The 27,437-nt window shown below is 45.8% G+C and overlaps 1 protein-coding gene across 2 annotated transcripts in view; it reads left to right on the top strand.

Moving 5' to 3' along the window:
* The window catches only part of PSMF1 (proteasome inhibitor subunit 1), a 36,017-nt gene extending 8,580 nt beyond the window's left edge, over positions 1-27,437 (top strand). The window contains exons 4-7 of one of the 2 annotated variants that reach the window (XM_037143154.2): positions 9,293-9,487; positions 22,684-22,737; positions 23,846-24,004; positions 25,771-27,437. In XM_037143154.2, the coding sequence (XP_036999049.2) occupies positions 9,293-9,487; positions 22,684-22,737; positions 23,846-24,004; positions 25,771-25,798 (436 nt within the window). In that variant the 3' untranslated portion in view covers positions 25,799-27,437. Of the gene's footprint in view, positions 1-9,292; positions 9,488-22,683; positions 22,738-23,845; positions 24,005-24,539; positions 24,949-25,770 lie in introns of those variants that run through there. The other variant, XM_037143153.2, reaches the window with a different exon arrangement.

Here is a 27,437-nt window from a genome sequence, read left to right as displayed (position 1 = left end):
GATTGCTTTTTAGAGCAGTTTTAGGTTCACGGCAAAATTGAGCGGCAAGTGCAGAATTCCCGTGGACCTCCTGCCCTCCTCCCCGAAAACGCACACACAGAGCCCCCTTCCCTGGCCGCACCCCTCACCAGAGCGGTGCACTTCTGGAGGTGGATGGACCTGCACTGACGACATTATCTCTCCAGGGGCCACTCTCGGTGGTGGCAGAGTGTGTTCAGGTTTGTCAGAAACTGCCAGACAAACCGCCTTCCTGAGCGGCCGCTCCGCTGTACACTCCCGCTGGCGTGAGTGCGGGTCTCTGTTGCTCCGCGTCCCTGTTGGCGTTTGTCGGGACCGGCATCTCAGGTTCTAATGGGCGTGCGGTGACTGTGTTGTCACTCGCAGTTCCCCGACGACAGGCGGTGTCGAGCCTCGTGCTTGTTTGCCCTCTGTGTCTGAGGCAGTTGTTCTGGTCTTCGGCCCATTTCTTGTTTTTGTATTGTTGGGTTTTAGGAATTTTTTTGTATATTTTTGATAACTGTCCTTTTTCAAGGATGTGTCTTATAAATATTTTTTCCTAGTCTTGCTTGTGTTCCCATCCTCTTGAATTTTTATTTTGAACTTTGCAACTCCACAGGAAACAATGGTTTGCAAAAATACTACAGTGAATGCCCCTATACCCATTGCCTAGAGTTACCAGTTTTTTAAACATTTTGCCATATTTGCTTAATTTTTATATGCTGTTTTGTTCAACCATTTGAGATTTCCAGACTTTATGAGGCTTAGCCCCTAAATATTTTAACATTTATCTCCTGCATTACAAGGGTATTCTCCTGCATAATCTTAATGCAGGTATCACAGAGAAATGTACCGTTGACACAGTAGCAGCATTTGATGAGCGGCTCACGGTCAGACCGCTGCAGCCATCACAGCGGTGCCCTTTTTAGCGAGCTAGTCTTTTGGTTTTGGGTTTGAGGGTTTTTTCCTTACCCAGCCAAGATCACACATGTATTGTTTGTCTCTTTAATTACCTTTAACCTAGAACTGTTTCATAGACTTTTTTTCTAGTGGCATTGGTATTTTTGAAGGCTTGAGATCAGTTGTTGGGTGGGGTGTTCAGATTTTTTCCTCAAGGTCGGGTCTGTCGGGTGGTTTCCTCATTTTTTGACGTAGGTTGAACATTTCTGACGAGAACACTGTGCAGTCGAGGCCATGTTCTCAGTGTCTCCCAGCAGGCGTGTGATGCCCGTCTCACAGTGGGTCTGCCTCAGTCTGACCCCTTGGCCGTGACCGTGTCTGCCAGCCTTCTCCGTAGTAAACACGTTTGTTTGCCCGTGTGTTTAGTAAGTGAGGTGTGGGACTCTGCAGGCAGACTGAGTAATGACTTCCTGGTGGTCTTCCGCCCAGTGCTTTTAACAGCTACCGATGATTCTCGCCTGAATCAATTATTATTGGGATGATGATAAAACTGTAATATGCTCTGTTTATTTATTTTTCTTTCTGTATTTATTAGCATTTCTAAGAAAGATGTTCTGTTCTTCATTTATTTTTAATTTTTAAAATATCAGTAAGACTCACGGACTCCTTTTTCATTTGGCGTTATAATCCATCTCTGCCACTCTTTGAATGCTCGTTGTTCCAGAGTTGACCGGTGGGAACCCTTCAAGCTGCCACTTTGTCCTTTTGGCAAGTCCTTGTCCTCAGAGCGTTTTCACACTTTCTGGCACGAAAAGATATTCTAGCCTCGCCTTGCACTTTCCTCGGCCCTACTTTGAAACCAGCCATTTTTCTAAGGAACCTCATGGTTCGTAGGGAATATTACTCCAGAATCAAAGTCTGCCCCTGGATGTGTTCATTAAGACCAAGGACATCACTGCTTCCAGGCCTTGTCAGGGATAGAGCTAGGAGACTCTTTCCTTAGAGTTTGTTTTTTAAAAATTTCAAACTGATACTTGTATTTATTATGTAATCCCACAGGATTCTTAATCTTAGTCCATCCTTGTATCTCCCTTCCTCCGTGAGAATTCTGATGTCCAGTGGCATCAATATATTTACTTATTTGCTTGATCCTAAAATACACAGAAGTAGATTCTGAACTGCTTCATCAGTACTTACCAAGAACAGATCTACTAAGTAAAGTTTCAAATATTGTTCTTTCCAGGTCTTTTTGCCCTTTGACTGTGGCCTGCTGAGGATGTATGTAGTCAATAGTGTTGCATTCAAAAGGTACTTAGGTTAATGCTTGTTTTTCCAGTGTAATAAAACTTCCTGTTTGATACATAGTTTGTCCCTGTTATTTCCCCTTTATTCCGTTTTAGGGACTTTTTCCCCATCCCTGTGACCTCCTCCAGGTTTTGGAGGAAGCCCGGCCTTACTCTAAGTTCGCAGTCATCAGAACTGCCTGGAAACCCCGTTAGGTTCAGTTGTCTGTAATCAGCAGTGACCGTTTTGCACCTACTCCCCCCTTCTCAGACTCCCAAAGCACCTACCTCCACATTCCGCCCCCCCATGCCCCTCCCCTCTTCGGGGCAAGCACATGCGAGGCGATCCCAGCTGCACTCCTGGCTTGCCGCCCTCCTGTCGGTCTCCCACACGGTGGTGGTCCAGCGTGTTTAAAACATAGATCTGATCGTGGGTAAAACCCCTCGCTTGAAATCCTTTGGTGAAATCCTCCACACGTTAGGATGGCTACTATTAGAAAAAAGGTGGGTTTTTTTAAGAAAATAAGTGTTAGTGAGAATGTGGAGAATTTGGAACCCTTGTTCGCTGTTGGTGGGAATGTAAAGTGACGCAGCCACTACAGAAAGTGGTTCCTCAGAAAATGACCATGTGACCTAGCAGTCCCACTCCGGAGCGTGCACCTGGAATTGACAGCGGGGTGTTGAAGAGGTGCTTGCACATCCACGTTCATTATTATTAATGAAGCATTATTCATACCAGCCAAGAGGTGGGAGCAGCGCAGGTACCATGCACAGCAAGGACGGATGAGTGGGGGGAGCAAATGTGTGTGTGTTCAGTGGAGCCCTGCTCAGCGTTTAGAAAGGAAGGAAGGTTTCAGCGAGAATCTGGAACTCATGATTCAACATGAGTCACTGAGGGTGTGCTCAGTGAAGTGAGCCCGTCACAGGCAGACAGATGCTGCACGACGCCACTCACACAATTGACCTAGAGAAGTCAAAGTCGTGCAGACAGAAAATAGAGGAACCAGTCGTTGCCAGGGGCTGGGAGAGGGGAGAAGGAGTTGGTGGTTCACAGGCACCGAGTTAGGTCAGTTTTGCAGGACGAGGAGACGCTGAAGACGGAAGGTGCTGGTGATCGCACCGTCCTGTGAGTGTGCTTAATGCTGCTGATTTATACACTCAGAATCCCACACTGAGACTGTTTTAAACATTTCTAGTTAGAAACAAAAACAGAACCCTTCAGTGAATTTTCTTTTTTCTTCTCTGAAGATAAAGAACGAAATCTTTGATGAGGCCTAAAGCTTGGCTCCCGGCCGTTCAGCCTCATCCTGTGCTCCTTTCCCGTGTCTCAGCCGTGGTGCCCGCCTCTCTTCAGGGGCGCTGCCCCTGAATAATTATAAATGATTAATTTATAGTTAGATGCTTGTGTTTTTCTGCATTATAAAGGAATTTTAGCATGTATTTTTAAACATATTCTGTCATAAGAAGTTTTATGTGACAAATAATTACAAAAATACAACAACAGGTACTACCCATGTATAATATATATCCTTATTTTTCCCCAAAAAATTTGGGCAAAAATACGTGTTATACTATGGTAATAAGTGAGTATTTTATGATTAACTTCTTTGAGTTGGTCTCCCCTACTAGTGTATGATCTCCTTGGAGGCAGGCCCCGGGTCTGTTTTGCATGTAGTAGACAAAGTGAGGTGAGGCCAGACTGGTCCTGGCAGAGCTGCTGTGCTGGGTGCTGCCCACACTGTGACCCCATCGCACCCCTTAAGATAAGGGAAGGGCATGATGAGTGTGCACTCTCTCTTGACTTCTCTGTTCTGGAATTCCACTGAGAGAGAAATGGACAGAACTTGCGGAAGAACCTGGGCCTGTGTTATGCTGTTAATGCACATTAGAGCATTTAGTTGCCTCAGCAATACTGAGAAGCGGTGTTAATGTTGCCATCTATTTATTTTTAAACCCATTTGTTGCTGGGGTTTGTGTGTAGGTGGTGTATTGTTGACCACTGTGACATGAGGCACACGGTGGTACTATTTCGGTAGGAGTATTTCAGGGTGTTGTTCTGGGAGCGAAATGAGCTGTCTGCACAGAGTACTTAGCGCTGGGCCCAAGCTCTCAGTAAACACACAGGGAAAAAATTCTAATCACTAGGAATCATCTCCATGGCAACCGAGGCTGTGAGAGCTGGGGTAGGACCTGCTTCCTGATCACACCTCCCTCTTCTGCCTCAGCAGTGCCGAGCTGCCTGCCCCCAGTCACCTTCCCTCGGGTGGCCCTCCCTGTTATGTCGTCATGGCCGTCATGGCACGTCTGGTCTGTTTCGGGTAGTTATTTGTGTCCCTTGGTGAGCAAGCTGCAATTTGCCAAGGAGTGTGAACCGTTTCTTTCTGCCGTGCCCTTTCTGTATTAGGCAGGATGACAAGCTGTCTTCTGCTACCACCAAAATTGCAGTTCTGCTGAGACGCAGAAATTGTGTGAGAACGCCTCTCGGTCGTTTTTGAATCAGACTTGAGTTCTACAGGTGAATGACTTACATAGGGAGACCAGAGGTCTTCCAAGTGCATCACACAGCGGTTTGTCTGATTGGAAAGGAAACAGGAGTGGATTTATTTATCCCCTCCAACCCCTGTGGTTGGGAGAGCAGCAGAGTCCCTAAGTTCTGCATTCTAAGTAGAAATCTGTTCTTTGTAGGAATGAATGGACCACAGGCCCCTAGCACCTTCAGGCCACCACAGGTATTACCATTTTCTAACCCTGGGGCTCCTCCTTCAAGCACAGTGCTCTCAGGATTGATACTAAGCCGGTTGGAGTAGAATTGCTCTGGTGGAAAAGTTGGGAGCAGGAATTGGAGGTCCCAGTGCCCCATCCACTTGGCTTTCTCTCTTGCCCTCCTGGGCCCCCTTCCGAGCTAAAGAAGATCTAAAACCACTGATCCAGTCTCACCTCGGATTATGTTATGGTTACGTAATGTATTTTTAATTAAACTTCTGATTTCAATTGTAGACTCATATTCAACTGTAAGAAGTAATACAGAGAGACTCTTTGTATCCTTTATGTATTTTACCTCAATGATAACATTGTGTGAAATACACTAACGCATACAATCAGGATTTGACATTGGTACAATGACACAAACCATTCCATCACCACCAGGAGCCACACTCTCTCTCCTTCCCCATCCCTAACTTCCTGGCAACCATTATTCATTCTTCATTTCTAAAATTCTGTCATTTCAAAAATGTATAAATGGAATTACACAGGATGTAAGTTTTGGGGATTGGCCTTTCTCACTCAGCATAGTACGGTTGTGATCCATCTCAGTTGCTGCCTGCACCTGTTCCTTTGGGTTGCTGAGTGGTAGTATTTCATGGGATGTTTATCCATTCATTAGTTAGACAGTATCCGAGTTATTTCCAGTTTTTTGCTATTGTGAATAAAGGTGCTATGAACATCTCTGTACAGGCTTTTGTGTGGTCATAATTTTCACTTCTCAATAAATGCCCAAGAGCACAATGGTCATTGCGTATTTAGTTTTAAAGTAGTTGCTGAGCGCTTTTCCAGGGAGCCCATGCCAGTTTGCATGTCCACGCCCGTGTCCGAGTGGTGCGGTGTCTGCACCGCCACCGACATTGGTGTTGTTGCCGTTCTTCATTTGAGTTATTCTGATTGGTGGTAGTGGCAGTTCCTTGTGGTTTTAGTTTGCGTTTCCCTAGTGGCTGACGACGTTGAGAATCTTGTCATGTGTACATGTACCATCTGCGTATCTTCTTCGCCAAAATGTCTTTTTGTGTCTTTTGTTCATTTTTTAATTGGATTTTTTTTTTTTACTGTTGTAATTTTGAGAGTTCCTTACACATAAATTTCAGCTACAAGGCCTTTGATGGATGGTGGTTTAGAAATACTTTCTTTTGGACTGTGATTTTTTTCTTTCTCTTTCCATCATCTTTTGCAAAACAAAAGTTTTGAATTTTGGTATCTATTTAACCAGTTTTTGCTTTTAGTCTCAAGTGTAAGAACTCTTTGCGTTAGCCCTAGATTCCCAAATAGTTTCTCCTATGTTTTTTCTAAACATTTTATAGTTTTGTTTTGCATTGCAGTGATTTGCCCTGGCAGATGTGGCTCGGCTGGAACATTGTCTCATGAACCAAAAGGTCTCGGGTTCGATTCCTGGTCTGGGCAGGTTCAGTCCCCAGTTGGGGCACAATAGGAGGGAGGTAACCTATCGATGTTTCTCTCTCACATCAGTGTTTCGCTCCCTGTCTCCTTCCCTCTCTTCCCATTTCTGTAAGAGCTATGAAAAAGGGTCCTAGGGTGAGGCTAAAAAAAGAAAAATTTAAGTAAAGTCTCAGATTTATTTTAAATTAATTTTTGTATAAGATGTGAGGTTTAGGTAGAGATTCATTTTCTTGCCTGTGGATATCTAGTTGCTTCAACAGACATCCTGTCTAGTTGCTTTTGTTCTTTTATTGAATTGCTTTTGCAGCTTTGTCAGAAATCAGTTACTTGTACTTGTGTGGGGCTAGTTCTATGTTCTCTGTTTTCCAGTGAGCTTTGTGCGTGTCCCTCTGCCGCTCCCACACAGTACGGGTTATTGTAGATACTGATTGTAGAAATTGTAGATAATGATATCTGTAGATACTGATTGTAGATATTATTTGTAGATACTGACTGTAGATATTGTAGATACTGATTACTTGTAGATACAAAATTAAGTAGTCCTTAATTTTGAGTAGAATGATTCCTCCCATTCACTTCCTGTCAAGATAGTTTCAGTTACCCTAGGGACTGTGTCTTTCTGTATAAACTTTAGAATAGGTCTGTGTCTATTTAAAAAAGCTGCTGGGATTTTGGTAGGACTTGCATTAAACCTGTAGTGGGGAAACTTGACACTTTTACTGTGAATATGGTATGTCTCCATTTATTTAGGTCTTAATTTGGTTTCTTTCATCATGGCTTTGTAATTTTTCTGTAATTTTTCATCATTGCTTCTGTAATTTTCAACACAGAATCTGAACATGTTTCAGTTGTTTCTTTTGGGTGATTATACACGGTGTTCTGCTGTTAGATTGGATTTTCAGGTGTTCACTGTTGGTGTGTAGAGAAGCTGTTTTTGCTGTGTGCTGATCGTGTGCCCTGCCTTGCATATCGGACACTCAGTGAACGCAGTATTGGCGTCTTTTGTAGATTCCTTGAGAATTTTGAAGTAGACTGTCGTGTCATCTGCAAATGGGGCAGTTTTGTTCCTTGTTTGCTAACCTGTGTGCTCTTTCTTTCCTCACTGAAGTGGCCAGAACTTCCAGCATCAAGCCGAATAGGAGAGGCAGGAGAGAAGGTTCTCACCTTGTTCTCCGTCAGCGTATTCAGCCTGTCCTGGTCAAGTATATTGTTTGCCGTGGGCTTTTTCATGGGTGCTCTATCAAATTGAGGAAGTCCTCTTTTCCTAGTTTATTGAGAGGTTTGCTTTTTTTTTAAATCATGAATTATGGTAGATTTTATCAAATTCTTTTTTTGCATCAATTGATATAATTATTTGAGTTTTCTTAGCTTATTGATGGTAAACATTTATGGATATTGAACTAGCCTTGCATACTTACAGTAAATCCTGTGGTGCATGATTCTTTTTATATTTTTTAAATTCAATTTGTTGGTATTTTGTCGAGCGTTTTTGCACCCAAATTCATAGGTAATACTGGTCAGTACTTTTCTTTTTTTGTATTCATTATCTTATTTTGATACCAGGGTAATAGTGGCCTCAGAAAATGAGTTGGAAAATGATTCCTCCTTGTGTATTTTCTGGAAGTGACTATAAATTGATGTTATTTTTTATGTTAATTTTTAAAAAATGTTTGGTAGAATTCTCCTTGGAAAATAATCTGGAGATTCCTTTTTTGGAGTGCATACTATGAGTTTAGTTACTGTAATAGAACCAGGCTGCACGGTCGCAGTGTGTGGTTGCTGAGGACCCGGCCGCTGACCTCGGCGCTGTTGTGCCGCCCCCTTTCGTTCTGGGTGTAGGTGGTTCGTATCCTCTCTCTTTTTTTTTTGACAGTCTTGCTACGAGTTTATCAATTTTACTCACTTTTTGGAAGAACCAGCTTTTCAATTAATTTTTTCTATTATTTTCCTGTTTTATTGATTTCTGTTCTTTATAATTTCTTTATTTCTGCCTGCTTTGCGTTTAATTTGCTCTTCTTTTTCTAGGCTCTTCGGTCAGAATTTTTATTATTATTTTTTCCTCTTTTCCAATGTAAGCATTTGATGCTGTGAAGTTTCCTCTCAACACTGCTTTGCTATATATCCCACATTTTCTTTTGTTGTATCTTTATTTTTGTTCAGTGTTTTCTATTTTTTTCAAGACTTCCTCTTTGAGTCATGGATTATCCAGACTTACGCTGCTTACTTTCCACATGTTTAGAGATTTCCCTTCTGTGTTCATGGAACCATACGTCTGGTCAGAGAACGTATATGATTTCAGTTTTTACGTTGCTTTTTCTGTGAGGTTTGCTTTTTGACTCAGGATATGGCTCATTTTAAAACACCCGATTTTTAGCACTCTGTAGAGGGCTTCCCACTCCCCCTTACCTCAGTCGGCCTCCGAACCTCATCTGCAGCTCACACTGTCGTCTCTTGCAGGCAGAGAACAGAGGCCCAGAGCAGCCTTCCGAGGGCCCCCGAGTTGGTGGCAGAGCCACCCCTTGAGCCCCCAGAGCTCTGCTCACCTGGACCAGGAACCTAGTTCATTCTCCCCACCGAGGCTTTGCCTTTTCATGACCCTTCCCATGACACATGGTGAACACACAGTTGAGGGTGGGGCGGGGTAGGGCGGGTCCAGAGGAGTAGCCGTTCCAGGCCCTGTGCCCCTACACTCTCACCTCTTTCTAATGGGGTGGCGAATGAGGAGGGGCGACTCAGATGCCTAGGAAGCTCAGGCTCAAATCTCGGAGACAACGCCGGGCTGTTCCCCCCCTCACGCAGGCCCGCTGGACGGCCCATTCCCACCCTTGCAAACGGTCTAAGCGTAACACCAAGAGCTGTCGAGGCCACCGCAGCCACCAAAACACTGCATGCAGGGTTGCCATCCAGCGGCAAGCAGTTGACACCTCGTCTACTTCCTGTAGGACCTACAAGAACAGTGAGGAGCTTCGGTCTCGTATTGTGTCTGGAATCATCACCCCTATCCATGAGCGCTGGAACAAGGCTAGTGCAAACAGTCTCCACCGAGAGCTTCCCCCGGCTACTCCCGAAGAGGTGGACCCACTACGGATTTACCCACAGCGCCCGCAGCACCCACAAACTAGCCGGCAGCCTTCCTGGTGAGTACAGAGCCCCGAGTGGGCAGCCCGTGCTCCTGCCGAAGGACTCCAGCCATGTCCCTCCTGCTACTTGACCCCCTCACTGCCTGCTACGTGTCTTCAACAGAATCGTCAGTCTTAGTGTGTGGAGATAGGAAATGGAGACATCAGTAGAGCAGTGAATTCTGCTGCTGCTACTAGTCACCCTAACTACCTAGCATCTTAAGGCCACCTATCCCCTTTCTGGAGTTCACGAGAAGCCTCTGAGTCAGCCCAAACATCAGTGCCCATGGGGATTGTGTACAATACTTATAGGTGGCTGCCCGGGTGATTCACTTATTTATTCTAGAGCTTGGTGTATGCAGGGCCCTGGACAGGCCCAAAGAGGAAAGTGAAGAGATGCAGAGAAGATGTTGTCCTGGTGTCTTGCCCTTTTCATTCTATTGTAGTCCCCTGACCTCTTTTGACAACTTCACAACTTTCCCAAAACAGCGTTGGGTATGACCAAATCATGTCCAAGATCTTTGTGGGTGAGGATAGTAGCGTTTGGGGCTGGAGACTCCTGTCCCAAGGGAGGAGAAGGACCAGCAGACCTCAGTCTCTGCTGAGGCGGCGCTTCCCGACTTGGACCCCACGGTGTGGTGGTGATGCTGGGGCTGCGGGGAGGGCCGCTTGGGCCATAGTAAGCACTCTGTACGTGTTACCTGCCATTATTATTTCATTCTGACTGGTAATTATATACCTTTGGTTAGCTTTTAAGAGGAAATTGATTTAATATTACAATAAGTAATAATTGGCAATCTCTTTGGCAGTCTTCAGAAATATGGGTCCAGTGGCAGAGTAGAGAATAATAAAAAGTGGTTGAAAGGTTGGAACTACTTGTTTGGTCTAACATTCTGATTTTACAGACAGTCTGACCTTCCTTAAGCCATGAGCCCAATAAAGAGACTGAGCCAAGGCTGGGGTCCAGGTGTCCTCACACCCAGGACAGTGCTCTGTCTGTGATGTAACCAGAACACGGGGGGCAAGATTTAAGAATAAACAGTCAAATTGGAGGAGGTTTTTAAATATATTTTATTGATTATGCCATTACAGTTGTCCCATCTCCCCCTTCATTCCCCTCCACCCTGCACACCCCCTGACCCCCATTCCCCCCCTTTCGTTCATGTCCATGTGTCACAAGTTCTTTAGCTTCTACATTTCCTACACTACTCTTGCCCTCCCCCATCTATTTTCTACCTACTGTCTGTGCTACTTATTCTCTGTATCTTCTCTCCCTCTCTCCTTGTCCCCTGTTACTAACCCTCCATGTGATCTCTATTTCTGTGGCTCCGCTCCTGATCTAGCTGTCCTCTTAGTTTGCTTTTGTTTTAGGTGTGGTTGTTAATAATTGTGAGTTTGCTCTCTTTGTGCTATACATGTCTATTATCCTCTTTTTCTTAGATAAGTCCCTTTAATATTTCATATAATAAGGGCTTGGTGGTGATGAACTCCTTGAACTTGACCTTATCCGAGAAGCACTTTATCTGTCCTTCCATTCTAAATGAAAGCTTTGCTGGATAGAGCAATCTTGGATCTAAGTCCTTGCTTTTCATGAGTCGGAATACTTCTTTCCATCCCCTTCTTGCCTGAAAGGTCTCTTTTGAGAAATCAGCTGACAGTCTGATGGGAACTCCTTTGTAGGTGACTGTCCCCTTATCTCTTGCTGCTTCTAGAATTCTCTCTTTCATTTTAATCTTGGGTAATGTAATAATGGTGTGCCTTGGTGTGTTCCTCCTTGGGTCTCTCTGAGCTTCTTGTACTTCCTGGAAGTCTTATTTCCTTTGCCAGATTGGGGCAGTTCTCCTTTATTTGTTAAAATAAGTTTTCTACTTGTTGCTGTTCCTTTTCCCCTTCTGGTACCCCTATAATTTGGATGTTGGAACGTTTAAAGATGTCCTGGAGGTTCCTAAGCCTCCCCCTATTTTTTTGTTGTTTTTTTGTTTTTTTTCTAGAAAGAGAGGGAGAGAAACAGCAATGTGTGGTTGCCTCTCATGCGCCCCGCTATTGGGGACCTGGCCCGCAACCCAGGCATGTGCCCTGACTGGGGATTGAACCACAACCCCTTGGTTTGCAAGCCCATGTTCAATCCACTGAGCTATACCAGCCAGGGCCCTTTTTTTTTTTCAATTCTTGTTTCTTCCATCTTTTCTGTTTGGTTGTTTCTTTCTTCCTCTGGTCCACTCCTTTGATTTGAGTCCCAGTTTTCTTTCCATTACTGTTGGTTCCCTGTGCATTTTCCTTCATTTCACTTAGTGTATCCTTCATTTTTCATCTAATCTGCAACCAAAATCATCCAGTTCTGTGAGCATCCTGATCACCAGTGTTTTGAACTGTGAATCTGAAAGTTTGGCTATTTCTTCATCGCTTAGGGTTATTGGCTCTGGGGCTTTGAGCTGTTCTTCTTGAGCCATAATGTTTTGCTCTGTTCATGCCTGTTATGTATGAGGTTCAGAGCCTTAGGTGTTCACCAGGGCGGGGCAACCCACGTTGCTGCATTGTGACAGTGTGTGTGGGGGAGGGGTCAGAGGGAATAATGGCGCTTGTTCCGCTCTCTCTCGAAGTTCTGTACCCTCTGCTGCTTCCCATAAGTAAATTGGGCCCTTCTGGTGCTGGTTCCTGGGTGGGTGGGCTTGTGTACATTCTAGGACCCTGTGGGTCCCTCCAACGAACTCTCCTGTGAGCCTGGGATCCTCTCCCGGCACCTCAACCCCCGCAAGTTTTTTCAATCTGTGCTTTTAGGCTTTATTTCCCGTTGCTGGGGCCCTGGGTTACGTGGTCTTTCTAGCTCCCCATTTTCGCCTGGTTTATCTGCACGCGAATGTATGACTGTGGTCAGCCAACCACCTTGTACGCTTTATTGAGTTTGCTGGTTTCCTCTCTGTGCCTGGATCGCCATCTACCACCTTTACTTGCCAGGACCCCTCTCCTCAGGCCGCCAACCCCACCCCTCTTACCGGTCTGGGTGAATGGTTTGTTGTTGTTGGACTTTGGTACACTTCAGTTTTCTGTCTGTTCTGGTTGTGCTTTTGTTTCTAAATCTGCATTTTCCTTAAATTTGGTTGTGCAAGGAGATACAGTATTTCCACCTTCACCTCCATCTTGGCCAAAAGTCTTGGAGGAGATTTTTAGACCTTGAGTAGATAAGGATTCTCAGCTTTCTCAGACTCACTGCCCAGTTTAAAATAAATATTCTGTGAAATCTCCTTTACTCTCTCAAAATGGAATTCACAGATACACTAACTTACTGAATATACAGTTTCAAGAGGAATTGGTATAAAGTTCTAACTATAATACAAATGAGAAATTAAAAGGGTTAATAAGATAATGTGTATCTCATGTAGTTTCTGAGTCAGATTTCAGTGGGAAATGTAATCATACATTTGCGGTTGCGTGTGGAATGATCTCGAGTTTGACAGCAACAGACGCGGCCACGTGCAGATGTGTCGTATCTGCAGCTCGAGTATACAGCCCGTGTTACTGACTCGACTTTTCTGAAATAGTGGACGACCCTATGAGAATGGCAAAGGAAATAGTGGATCGACAGTGTTTCTTAGTTACATCAGCTATGTTCCTGGAAACATTTCTGTCAGGGCCGTATAAAAATACTGTGTTCACATACAAAGTAGGTGTGGACTTAAATAATTTGTGTAGGCTTTGTATCTCCATTACTGTCTAACAAGACTTCTGGAAGTTGTGGGGTGCAGGGAGTTCTTTGTTACGTGGAATTCTGCTGGGAGTTGCAGAGCAGGCAGCGTCTGCCTGTTAATGCCAAGAAGACTCTCCAGAAACTGACAAGCAAAAACACCCCCAGAGCTTCCACAGTGGCACCTGGAGGCTGTGCCATCCTAATTTTGGAATCATAGCCCTGGAGTCTGGAACTGTGAAGATAAAAACAAAAACAAAAACAAAAACCCCAGCCTTAGAGGAAGTGACAGAATTGGAAAATTACCATGTTGCAGACTTCTCCTGAAATCACATACCCAGGCACAAATTGTCAGTGGTTGCTAAACTCTTGGGTAAAAGGTCAATGGGGGACTTTATAACAGGTGTGTGAGTCTTCACACTGAAAGTGGGACAGCCACACGTTAAGCGTGCTCTGTGGATAAGTTCACAGCTGCCTGGAACTAGAGTGAGCTCCCAGCTTAAAAGAAGTATGAGGGATGTGTTACCAGACACATGAGGTTGCATGTGCTCCATCCAATGCTCCGTCCAAAAACTGAATGGGAAACATTTTTACACACTTAATTGACCTTGTTTTTTCCATCAAATAAATGAATGGCATAGGGAGAGAGAGGCCTGTTAATAAAAGTCCTGTCATCTGGATACAGTGTTGGGCTCTGTTTGGATTTTGACTAGTACTGATTCTAACATTCATTTTTAAAACATCTGGAGTAATTTGAACATGGACCAGGTATTAGATAACATTAGGAATTACTGCTAATTTTAAATGAAGCAATTAACTTGGTTATGCAGGGAAAAAAGAAGTCTTTATCTGTTAGAGATATATATTTACATATATATAATGAAGTCTTTAAGGACTTCATTAAGACATGTCTGGGATGTGCTTTAGAGTAATTTAACCCAAAAGAATCACATTGGGAAGCAAATATAGGTAAAATAAGAATGGTAGAATATTGATAATTTTTGAAACTGAGTTGAAAATGCAAGGGTTTCACAAATTACACTATGTGTACTATTTTGGTCCATCTGAAAATTTATTTAACACCAATTTTTAAAATTAATACCAGTCCTTCACAAAGTCCTTTGAAAAAGCGGAAGAGGAAGGGATACTTCCCAATTCATTCTGTGAGGCTGGTATGACCCTAACACAGAGCCGGAGACAGCACACAAAAACTATAAACCAATGTCCCTTATAAATGTAGATGCAAAAGTCCTCAGCAAAGTACTAGGAAACAAACCTGGCAACATATGAAATACATACATCATGACCAAGTAAAGTTTATTCCAGAATTGGTTAGCTTAACATCTAAAAATAAATCAGTGTATGCAACATGTTAATAGAACAAAGGACAAAACCACTTCATCTCAATTAGAGAAAAAGCATTTGCAGAATTCAGCACCCGTTCATGGTAAAAAGCATTCAGCAATAGAAGGAACTTTCTCAACCCAATAGAGTACATCTGCAAAAAGCCCACAGCTATCACCCAAATTGATGGGGAAAGATGGAATGCTGTCCCCTAAGATCGGGAACGAGCACGGGCACCTGCTCTTGCTGCTTTCCTACGATGTCGTACTCACTGCACAGCAGGGCAGCGCTCCAGAAACACCAGGTGTCCAGATTAGACAGTGGGAAGTAGTCTCTGCCAGTGACCTGGGATCTTGTACGGAGAATGTCCTAAGGACATTTTTTAAAATAACTTTTTAAAACTAACATGCATTGAGTGGCATGAATACAGGACAGAATACAGACCAATAAACAAAAATCACTTGTATTTCTGTGCATCAGCAGTGAACAATCTGGAAGTGAAATTTAAAATGATCACATTTGCAGTAACCCCTAAAAGAATAAAGTATTTTAAAAAAAAAGTGTAACAAAAGAAGTGTAGGGTTTGTGTACTGAGAACCACAGAAGATTATAGAAAGAAATTACAGAAGATCTAAATAATGGAAAGGTGTACTGTGTGCGTGGATCGTGGGTAAGAGACGCAGGTGGTCAGTAGCCCCCTGGTTGATCTGCATATTCAGTGAAATGCCAGTCAGAATTGTAGATGTTTTTTTGTTGGTTGGTAGGGTTTTGATTTGTTTTAAAAATTGGCAAGCTAATCCTAAAATTTATATGGAAATGCAAGGGAACCAGAGTAGCTAAAACAATTTTGAAGAAGAAAAAAATTGGAGGACTCATACCTCTCAAGTTTCAAAACTTACTACAGAGCTTACAATAATGAAGACTGTGCAACTGGCATTAGGACAGACATACAAAGCAAGGGAATAGACTTGAGAGTCCAGAAATAACCCATACATTGATGGGTAATTGTTTTAAAATGAGAAGTATTTAAAAATTCAGATGCTGAGTTGCCACTTAGGTTCTTAAGTCTATGGTATTTCCTGAGCTCACTGTGCGTGGGACACTGATCTACCCTGAGGTGCTTCGCCAAGGCCGGTGACAGACAGCACCTGGCTTCTGCTCTCATCTCATGGGGGATGAGCAGCAAGCAGGGCGCTTGTAGCATGCAACAGGAACCTGAACCACATTCAGTGTTCAGGGAAGGCATCCTAGGAAGGAACCGGCCTCTAGACCGGAGATGTTAGCCAGGCAAAGAGGGGTGGAGAGGGTGCTCCACCCCTAAGACCTGTTCTCTGCATTGCCCTGGAGGGACAGCCTCTCGGTGAGAGCCTGGCACAGGTGGAGTCAGGTGTGGTGGTGAGTGGGTTGCAAAGCCCAGGGCAGGCTTCCCCATTCAGGGAAGGGGCAGGGCGCAATACTGCCTGTGAGGGTGGAGAATTACTAAGTGAGCAGTGTGGGCCTCCGTTTAGGAAACTTTACTAGGTGAAGTCTCTAGGTCTTTGGGCTAAGAAAGGCTTTCAGGGAAAATGTGACCCTGTTCTAGGCCCAGAAGATGGGAGCGAGGCTGGGAATGGTGTCAGTCATCGGCCTGCTGCAGGCCTAGCCAGCTCTCTGCCCTTCTGCCCTTCTGCCCTTTGTGTTCATTTCATTAGCCGACCCCCAGCCTGCTTGCCCTGGGGTTCACCCTGTCCATGACAACACCACCACTTGGTTATTTTTGTCTGATCCCACGATTGTTGGCTTTTTTCAAGTGCGTACTTCCTTTGTTCCGCTTTTCCACACTTTGTATCTCCATTGCCTGGACTTGTCCCTTGCACATTTTGATGAGTCCCCCATTTCACAGATGTTTTCCTGTGGGTTGGGGATCCCTAGGGCTGGATCTCTACTCTTGAGGCACATGCTCTCCCTCTGGCTTGGGAAACAGCCGAGTAAATTAAAGGGACAGCTGCCAGTAACAGAGGTCGGCACAGAGACCCTTCCTGGGTCCCTGGGAAAGGCTTCTTGGGGGAGGTGCTGCCAGAGCTGGGTCTTCATGGGGAAGAAAAGTATTTTAATCCTCTTTTGTTTTTTTCCTTTTAACGTGTCTGAGTTATTTTATAACATTCTTTCAGGGGGTAGGTTTTCCAGGTTGAGGCATAATAGGCTAGATGCATGGGACTGTCCCCGAAGTTCAGCTGTAGAAAAGGAATTTGTGTTGGAGCTCTAGGGTGTAATGACTGCAGAGGACAGGGCTAGATTTTAAAAGACCCCTGATGCGAACTCGAGTCTTCCCAGGGGCGGCTGGACTCCACCCGAGGGTGCTGATGACGGCGGTGGTGCCTTTGGCTGCAGAGCCTGGTGGGTCGGAGAGGAAGGCAGAAGCCGTGCCTCGTCACTCCTGCATGTCCCTCTTAGCAGGCGGGACTTGTCCTCCTTCTTTCTGCCACCCACCCAACCCCCATGTCAAGGAGGCAGTATTACATGGCAGTTAGGAACACGGCTTTGGAGGCCGATCGACTGGGTTCAAGCCCTGACCTTGTAGCTTTTCCTATCAGCACATTCAGCCTCTTGGAGCCTTGGTTTTCTCATCTGCGCTTTGGGGTCACTAGTCCTGTCTTAGGATTGAGTTTGATGATAGATATCACACGTGGAGCTCATTGCTCAGAATATAGTGAATGTTCAGTAAATACTCTGTGGGTCCCATCCTGGTAGCAGCAGAGATGAGAACAAGACTGAAGGCATAATGAGTAGAGGGTCTCCCCAGGGACAGCCTGGTTTTCTGTTTTTAAATACATAGTGTCCTCCCCCCAGCAAAGGATTCGATGCAGTGGAGCCACAGAGGCATGAGAGTATTGACCCGGAGGGTGTGGTGGGTGACTGCCTTCCCACCCAGTCCCTTTATGGACGTTGCTTTGTTATCGACGTTGGCGGTCATTTATCAGGAGTAGGAGTTACTGCCATCTCCAGGCTCTCCAGTGTCCACCACGGAACCAAGTGCCCTCGTTTAAGCTGTTCATCTCCCAGACAGCCCTACAAGAAGGTCGGTGGCAACCCACTTAATGAGGGGAGGAGACAGTGGATGGGGAGGTAGCATAACTTCCCAGAATTATCTGAGTGGGAGAGTGAAGACAGGTTTGCCCCTGAGTGGGTCCGACTCAGAGGCTCTTGCGTTCCCCACTACACTCTTTAGTTTTAGCTCCTGTAATCAATTTGTGCACAAGGTTGGTAGGTGAGCATACACGGATTATGGAGAAAAATCTGGCTTCTTCCTCCCCCTCCCCCACTGGGTTTTCTCAAGCAAGCCCCTCTCCCAGGACTAAGACACAGAACTGGATGGGATGGTTGGAAGAGGAGGCTGGGTGCTTAGGAGGCTTTTGTCAGCAGCTAGAGCCTGTCAGGTCTCCCCTCTCTCTGTAGCCCCTTCTCCCTCCATCCCTCTCTTTGCCAGCCCCCCTTCTCTGAGGCGCAGATGCCTGTAATGACATTGATTCCTTTATTATAGCCCCTCACCAGTACCACTACCACTGTGTTGCTGGGCAACCAGGCACTCGCACTTTTACCTTTTTGTTTTTCCCTCAAACGCCTGGTTTGGGGGTGGGGGCCTTAGGAGGAGGGAAGAGAAAGAGCAGCACAGCCGAAGGCCCATCTGGTACCACAGGGTGTTAATTACCCTGTCCCCGAACAGCTTGGCATGTGCTCCGAGTAGGAGGCAGCAGCCTCTGCCCCTTGGCGCAGGACACGGTCCTGTGTCTCACCCCACATCTCTCACACCCTCGTCTTGTCTGTCCCACACCAGAAACCTCCAAACGCAAACCAGGGTTGGGATGTCTGCCCTAGTGCACAAAGAGGATTGCTTCTCTCGGTGTGTGGTGAGGTGCGTCCAGAGCTTGTCTAGAGGTGCTGGCTCTGCTGGTTTGACGCTGGCGTAGGTGGAGAGGACATCCCACTGTGATGGAGCGCTGAGGTGGGGGACCCCGTGGGTGCATCCTGGTCCCTGCAGTTCGACCCATTTCCCTTTGCTCCACCTGTCCTCAGTCGGGAGACCGTCCCAAATCCTGTTCCCCATTTTGAAACAACCATTTTTCCTGTGCTTAACCAGCTTTGCTAAAAATAAATCCTTAGATATAGAGCTCTTATGTCATTCAAAATTCATTTTTAATCCCAGTCTGCATCTTTACATGTTTTTTGAATGTTCCCAGTATTATGTATAATTCACTTTCTTTTTAAAATTTCATAATTCATTGATTAAATTGTTAAATATGTGTTTTTTAGTATCTGATATTTTATTATACAATATGGTTATTTCAAGCCTGTTCAATTTTTCATTTTAAGTTGTATACTATGAACAATCTGTGTATAAATATATATATCCACATATGTACATACATACATATGTACCCATGTATATGTGTGTGTGTGTATATATATATATATATATACACACACACACACACACACACACACACACATATCTACTTCTTTGAGTTGTAGTTTTTTCCTATGCTGACAGATCTCAAACTTTTTGGTCCTAGGAATCCTCTTCCACTCTCAAAAATTATTGAGGACCCCAAGGAGCTCTTGTTTGAGATATATCTGTCGGTGTTTACCATATTAGAAATTAGAGCCAAAATTTTTTAAATACACATTTATTCATTAACTTAAAAATAATAAATCCATTGTATGTTAACATAAATAAGAAATTTTATGAAAATAACTATACTTTACGAAACAAAAAATAGAAGAGTAACATTGTTTTACATATTGCAAATTGCCTTAATATTAGTCATAGAAGACAACTAGATTCTCATTTCCGCTTCTGCATTTAGTCTTAAGTGGTAACGTTATTTTTGTTAGAGCTTTTAACTTATATAGGTTGTTGGAAAAGAGGGGAAGAGTTTAATAACTTTTTCAAATAATTGTGGATATTCTTTGCATTACTACAAAACTCGACATGTGACGGTTTCTTTAAACATCAGATGCAATTCAGAATCTGAATCCCTGTCAGTGAATTCTTCATACTTTATTACATTAAGATCATGTATCAGTTGCTTGGAAAATACTGGCTCACTGAGATGTGCAGATCTGCTAAAAATCAATACATTTTATTACACAGTATCAAAAAATCACATTCATTAATGTTACTGATCCTCATCAGTGTCACTATTGGGAAGCCATCAAGCTAGATTGTTTGTTTTGTTTGTTGCTAATTTTCACTTGAAAGCTTGAGTTTTATTATTGGCAACATACACTGTCAGCTGTTTCTCCCTAATTAACAAGTATTAACATACTCGGAGGGCTGCTGCAAATGTGAAAGAACACACGTAAGGAGCTAGGCACGTTTGGGTCTGAAAGGTGGGGAGGTGTGTATTTGCTCACGTAGGCAGAGCATCTTTGAAAGGACATACACGACACCTAAGACCTGGTAGGCTGGTGGCGGAAAGGGTGGGAAGGAGGTTTTTTAATTTTATGAGTCCATAGTCTTTTAACTGTAATTCTGAAATCAAAAGAGATCTGAAAACCAAGGTGTTTCTTTTTTCCCCAGAAAAATAAGGTTGGTCCCACACCTTGTTTGGTAGCAAAACCTGACCTGAAGTGGCATGAAGCTCCTTATATTTTCATTTGTCCCACCGTGACTGCTCACTCATTCTGTAGAAATACCAGGGTATTGGGTATAGTATGCTGCTCCGGAGTGTTACACAACACATATTAGATGCATTCATCTGACCTTGCTAAAATATGAGCAATTCTGAATTCCAAAACACAGCTAGCCTAAGATTATGGATCTTCGTATCCTGTTTTATTCTTAAATTTTGAAACTGGTGAATGCATTACCTATTCAGAAAATTAAATTAAAAAATCTATTAAAAACTTAAATTTAGCCCAGTGCCTGACACAATGCAAGCTCACAGTAAATAGTGGTGGCTTCTGTTGGCCTGTTCTTCCAGGCCTTTCTGAACTGTCAGCAGGTCCGGTTACGGCCAGCACTGCATTTCACCATGACAGCAGCCCCTGTGGGTGCTACCACTTCGATTTACATCTGCGAAGCCTGAGATGCAGAGATTTTGTGGCAGACCCCTGCCAACCAGCCGGACAGTTCCCCTCCCAGGGTCTAGAGCCTCTCTCTCAGTCCCAGTCCTGAGGTCTTTCCAGTTCACAGAGCACCTCTTCCATTAGAGTGGCATCAGCCGGAGTTGTGTGTCCGAGAGAGGAGTATTATTTTCTTCAGGGCAGGGGGCAGCGTATCGGAAGGAAACTGTGTGGTCAGGCTCGTTTCAAATCCCCTAGAGGGGCCCCTTTTAGAGCTGGGACGTGCTGTTCAGTGGGCCCGCCAAGAGGTCATGCCTATGGGTTAATATACAACACTCCATCCTTTGGCTGGTTACCAGATGAAGTAACAGGAGCTCAATTTTAGAAGTGCAAAAATTACCTTCTTTTTTTAAACCCTAGTCTCAGTCGGCACATCCAGGACAGACTATTTTAAAATGGGGTCTGCGCATGTTCACAGCGAGCTCACTAAAGTGTGCATGTGTTACAGGGAGAATGTGTTGAGTTAGCTGAAGGGTCTGTTGCAGTAGTTTCAAGTGTTGGGTCTGTTGCAGTAGTTTCAAGTGTTGGGTTTGGCCTTGTAGCTGCCTTTCTAGCCCCGGTTGTTCTCCATGTCTTCTCCCCTCCCCACGCTGGGGTCCAGGAGAGAAGAATAGAGATGGCTGCCTATTTCAGCGGCCATCAAGGCTCTGCTCTCCCGGGCGTTCTTATAGCCGCTCTGGCAGTAGTTTGTGGGGACAGGTAAAATGCTTGCTGCCCTTTGCACCTCTGGGTCGGTCCACTGAGGCAGGATGTTAGGAGGCCACTGGAAACTGGGGCTGCCTGCCCCATTATCCATCCAATAATCTTCCCTTGGAAACCTCGCCCGCCTAAATCACCATGATCTTGTCCAGCCCCAGTTCGGCAGAACGGACTGGAAAAGGCCCTGCTTGTGGATTCTTTCCCCCATTCTTTAATTAATGGCTTCTTCCATGTAAGCTTAGACTAAGGGCTGTTCACAGGGCTCTCCTGAGGCCTGTCAAGAGCCTGCCACACCCCAGAACTGGCACGCTTGGGTTGCTCACAAGGTCTGCCAGTTCCAGAGACCACTTTTTCAAATCCTGAACCTTTTTTGTTTTGTTATATCCAGATCCTTTATAGAAAAAAAAACAAAACAGGAAATTGGTGAAACTCCCCACTGTTTATATTTTCAGTGTGCTTCTTTCTAGTTTTATTTATGCACACACACCCACACTTTCACAGTTGATTTCCTAGGCTATTGATAATCCCCCTTTCCCCCACAGTTAACACTGAACATAAACGTTTCCCACACCTTTTTAAGACAGTCCAAGAACACTGTTTCCTTGGTTGCATCTAGGGATGTGCCGTAACATACCTAACTGGTCCCTGTTTAGGCCAACCCAGTGCCCTTGATTCATGGTAATATTTTAATTTGAATCATGTGTTCTTTAAGATTGGTACCTAAACATAAAACTCTTGGATCAAAGAATATGAAGGATGCATAAGGCTTTTGAAAGGTAGATCTATTTTGTGGGCGTGTGTTATGTAACATAAACTCCATTCATGTGTCTCGCTCATGCATTGTCAGTGGGGGCAAGTAGGAGGTCGCCATGGTCTCAGCCCTCCGCTGGGCTGCCGTGCGTACACAGAGATGCACTCCTGGTGGTGTGAAAATTTCATGCATGGACCATAATGGAAAAAAGGGTGAGAAGCACCATGCTAGCTGCATGAGAGCACCCCTCTCACTCTAGCCTTGGAAGCTTTTGAATCTGAACTTTTAGTTTTGGCTTTAGAATAATTTTCTGATCTAAAAGATCTTGGTTCATTAGGAGTTTGGGAAAGATGTGAATAAAATGAAAGTTACCAGGAAGTTACCACTGTTAATATTCTTTCTTTCTTATAGACTTGGGCTCCTCCATAGTTTGTAGCTTTGTGTTCATCCATTGTTGGTCTGTGCTGAGGACCACTTTGCAGCCCCCCTTGTGTTATGGTCTCATGCAGGGGCTTGCCCTGTCCCCAAGCCTGGGAGTATATTTGTGACCCCTCTGGCATCAGGTCAGGCCCCTGAGGGCCCAGGCACCCTGCTGCTATGGGACTTACAGTAATTGTCCCTTGTTTGTTTCAGGCGGGATCCCCTGGGCCCATTTGCTGTCGGGGGAGAGGACTTAGACCCCTTCGGGTGAGTACTGCTGGGGAGGTGGCAGCAACACAACTTGCTCTCGAGGCTTTGCAGCCCCAGCTCATCTTCTAATTTTAGAGCTTTTCATCAGTCTTCCTTCGGGGGGAAGGAGACAGGTTGTTGCTGAGCAGCTAAGGAATCGTTCCACTTGCTCTGCTCTGCCAGGCCTGGAGCAGTGCAGGTGAGCTCCGCACGTGGGGGAGGGGCACAGCCAGCCCAGCAGCAGCTCCTCTGCTGGTCCGAGCCCTGTCGAGAGCAGCGACCCTCCCTTGGGCGGCAGGATGCCACTTGGGGTTATCAGGACTGAAGAGCACATGGTGGGCTCCAGACCTTCGGGCAGCTCAGGGCTATTCAGAGGTCACCTCGCTCGATAGGGGGTAGTCTCGAATCCCCATCAAGCTCTGGTTGGGCCATAAAGTCATTGCAGCCTCGGCTAAGCACTGTCTTCTCTAAATGATTCAAATTAGATCTTAACCTCTGCTGCAGAGGGACCCAACTTGAGCATCTAGTTTGTAGGTGGTAAAGTCACATAAGTATGCAGTTAAACTTGAATGTGACCCCAAAGTTTAGTGGAACAGCCGCTCGTGTGTCCTAGTTTGAGCACATGAGGTCAGGTCCATGGAACTTGGTGAGAGACAGGTGCCGTCAGGAGCCAGATGGGAGACCTGCAAGCAGTGCACAGAGAGCCCTGAGGTTCTTTAAGGAAACAGCAAAAAAGCCAGCAGCATGAATTTCCTCAGTGCTGTTATTAGGCCTTAGACTTCAAGTAGTGCCCTGCAGAGCCTTGTGGTGGTTCTGCATTGACCTTGGCAAGTTTTGGCAATTGTTCTTGATCAAATTGTCCTTTTTGGGTGTAGGACATGGCGGGAATCTCAATTTTGTGGGCTCATGGAGCCTGGGAAGCCGGAAGTCCTGACCGTGCTTTCCAGGGAGGTGTGCTCTTTGCGGTCTGGCCCACTTCCTGCTGCTGCTCAGGCTGTCCTCCCCGAGTGCCTGCCTGAACCCGCGGAAGGAACGCCCCAGGCACTTAGTCTGTCCCCACCTCCTTCGTCTCTTCTGTAACAGCTCCCTGCCACCCCCGCAGACGCATTTTTCCTTCTTGCCCCAGGTATCGGAGCGGGGGTATGATCGTGGACCCCCTGAGATCTGGCTTTCCGAGAGTACCTATTGACCCATCCTCGGGCCTCCCAAACCGGCTTCCTCCAGGCGCTGTGCCCCCAGGAGCGCGCTTTGACCCCTTCGGACCCATCGGGACCAGCCCACCCGGGTAGGTATTCCCTCAGGTATGCTGAGAAGTAGGACCTAACGTCAGCCAGCTCGGTGCTGCAGGGGCGAAGGTGTCTGACGCCAGGTGCAGAGCTGCCGGGAGCTCCAGCCCCACTGCCAAGAGTGGAGCTTTCTCTGGGCCTTGCCTGAGGCCCCCCTGGAGCTTCCAGGAGCTCCCCACTCTGCAGAGCCCCTTCCCCCAGCTCTCCTCAGGGAGGACTCAGAGGAAGAGGAGCTCCTCACTTCCTGGAGGTTAGCATGTGTCAGGAACCCACTGGATGCTTACATCAACTTCACGGGCAGATATTACTGTCCACCTTTTGTAGATACAGAAATCAAGTTCCTGGAAGACGAAGAAACTCACCCAAGGTAGAAAAATAAGGACTCAGTCTAGAGCTCTGTCTGGCTGTAGAGCTCACGCTCCTAAACTCCATGAACCACCACGCTGTTCTGCAGGGCAGGCTCCCTCAGTTCAGGGCCCTGTCTGCCCCTGGACCTCCGTCACTGCAATTCACCAGCCCCTCTTTCCATTCCAGACCCAACCCAGACCATCTCCCCCCGCCGGGCTTCGATGACATGTACCTGTGAAGGCCTCGAGAATGTAACACCCCAGCCTTCCCTCCGCTCCCCTGGAGCTGCCATCTCTGGCCCATCAGCAGCCGTGTTCTTGCAGGCTGGGGGCAAGGGATTCTGCCCATGTGGTTGCAGGCTGGCCGGGATCGCCTCGCTCTCCCCGTCAGAGCCAGGGCGCCTGTTGCAGCTCTCCGCCTGGCTGCACGAAGGTCCCAAAGAGACGTCGGTTTGTTTCCCACCACCAGCTCCTCCCCGCTTTCCCTGGGAGACTCCAGCAACATATATCCTCCACCTGATGCAGTGCTATAAGAACAGAACGCATTTTGGATGTTATTATTAAGAGCCAAATGTCAATACAGAAGTCCCGTTGCCGTCTCTCACTTTTTTACTGCACAGACCCTTTCAGTTATGAGACTTTGAGGTTTGACTCCTGTGGGGCCCCATGACTCTCTTCCTACCCATGGTCCACCCTTACTTCAACGCCGCCTTCCTTTCCTAAATTGCTGTTTGCTCCTGACATCACTAAGATGGGTCCCAGTATGGCTGCATGTTGAAAAGGAGTGACCGGAAACCCCACAGGCCGCAAGGACAGCTTTCACATGGGCAGAGATAGTGCAGAAGGACTGCACCCTTCCGGGAAGGGCAGAATCCTTCAGTTCTGTCCGTCTGGCCCTCTGTACAGCTGTGCTGGGGCAATGGCAGCCTATAAAACAGGAATAAGTAGGACACAGCTGGGGGCCAGTCTCATTTTTACCACTAACTTACTAAGTAACCCTAAGTCCTTTCCCCTCCCACAGCCTTTGTGCCCCACCTATGAAATCTGAGGTGCCCTTCCTATTCTAAAGCAATCTGATGTCTGCTTCTGTGTATGGCCAGCCCTGGGAACTGGGGCAAAAGGAAAAGGAGGAAAGTTCAAGGCTTTGTGTGTTACTCACCTACAGAGGCTGTGCTTCTGCCTCTCATCCCTGGTGGGGCCCAGAAGCCCAGGAGCGTGGGCTGTATCAGAGAGCATGGTCCTGAACTTCAAGAGGAGCAGGAGGCCAGCCTCAAAGCCAGTGACTGGGGTAGATGGAAGAATTAGTCAAGCACAGAACAACCCAGGAGGGCATTTGAGCCCCAGGGAGCCCCACTTTGGAAGCCTGTGCCCTCTGCCCCGGACCGCCTGACCTTTGGTGTTCTCCGGATCCTTTTCAGCCCGAGGCCTGACAGACGCGGTCAGTGATGAACCTTGTGCTGGAGTGGAAAGAGCACCATAGAACATCAGGCTCAGAGGCAAGAGATCAAAGCAATGGTCCCTCTGGCTTCACGACTAGCATTTCAACCATGTTTGGGTCCTTCCACTTCTCAGCTCCTTGGGGCTTCTTTGCCCAAATTAGGACATACCATTTATTTGTGGATGGGGAGCTACCAGAGCCTTCCTGAGGCATCTGCTACTGTGCTGTGTCCTGTCTGCCTTGCCTGAGAGTAGGTTAGGGGTAAAATAAACTGGCGCGTGGCCCAGGAGGAGCCCGAGCTGGAGGCCAGGCCTGGGTGGGGAGGCTAGCCTGAGTGGGCTCGCTGGGCATTTCCGGCAGACCCCATCTCAAGCACCGATCTAGCCGAAGACCACTTCAAATCTTTTAGAACATGTCTGCTCTGGAGAAAGACGCAGAGGTTGGACAGTTACAAATGCAATCATCTATCATAGTTTTCTTCCTCAAGGGCCAGCAAATGGGTGGGATGTTTTTGTTTTGAAATTGGATCATATCTGCTACCAAAATTCTTGGGGGCAGTATGCTCATAAAAGCATCCTTTACTACAAAAGGAAACATTTAAAGGAACATCAGACCAGAGACCATCAGACAAGCAGGGTAGATAACTTTTAGGACCCTTAGTCAAAGAAAAGCTTGAAACAATAAATTTGCCACTTAGATTTTCTAGTGGCAAAGGTCAAAAGACTAGTCCTATACATAATTCTGTTTTCTGAAAACAGAAACTTTAGTGATTCATCTGCAGAATCAGCCATTCTGTGTGTGGGGTCTCCTTGCATCAAGGACACTGAGGGACAGAGGTGATGTCTTAGCTGCTACTCGGGGCTCTTAAGAACTTTCAGGTCAAGCTGTCTGTGCTTGTATCAGGCCGTGTCCGTCCCTTCAGCCATGGGCAATCATCAGGCAGCAAATGGGAATGGTTCAGGGGTGTGTGCTTTGGAACCTGAAAGGTTGGAGCCTTAATAAATATCAGCACTTAATAACCTTGTCCTCATTTTTAAATAACTTTATTGAGATATAATTCAGATACCCATAAAGTTCACCCTTTTAAAAAGTGTGCGTTTAAGCGGTTTTTAGTGTATACGCAGCGTTGTGCATCTGTCACTCTATCCAATTTCTGAACGTCTTCCCCAGCTCAGGCAACCTCTAGTCTCTTTTCTGTCTCTGAAGATTGGCCTGTTCCAGGCAGTTCTTGTAAGTGGAATCACATAATATGTGGCCTTTTGCATCTGGCTTATTTCACTTAAAGTTTTTAGGGTTCATCCATGTTGTGTGTATCAGTGCATTGTTCCTTTTTCTGGCCAAATAATACTCCACTGTATAAATATACCACATTTTCTTTATCCATTTATCAGTTGAGAGACCGCTGGGTTGTTTTCACTTTTTAGCTCCTGTGAATACTGTTGCTATGAACATTTGTGTACAAATTTTTGTGTGGACATGAGTTTGTAATTCTTTTGGGTACATACCTAGGAGTGGAATTGCTGGGTCATATGGTAACTAACTCGATATCTAACTTTCTGAGGAACTGCTCGACCAATTTCCAAAGTAGCTGTGCCATTTTACATTCCCAGCAGCAGGGTATGAGGGTTCCAGTTTCTGCACATCTTT

Source organism: Artibeus jamaicensis, unplaced genomic scaffold (assembly GCF_021234435.1).
Source record: "Artibeus jamaicensis isolate MK-2021 breed Jamaican fruit bat unplaced genomic scaffold, CSHL_Jam_final contig_685, whole genome shotgun sequence".
NCBI classification, from domain to species: Eukaryota; Metazoa; Chordata; class Mammalia; order Chiroptera; family Phyllostomidae; genus Artibeus; species Artibeus jamaicensis.
The sequence above is the reverse complement of the archived record's forward strand: the minus strand, read 5'-3'. Positions and strand labels throughout refer to the sequence as shown.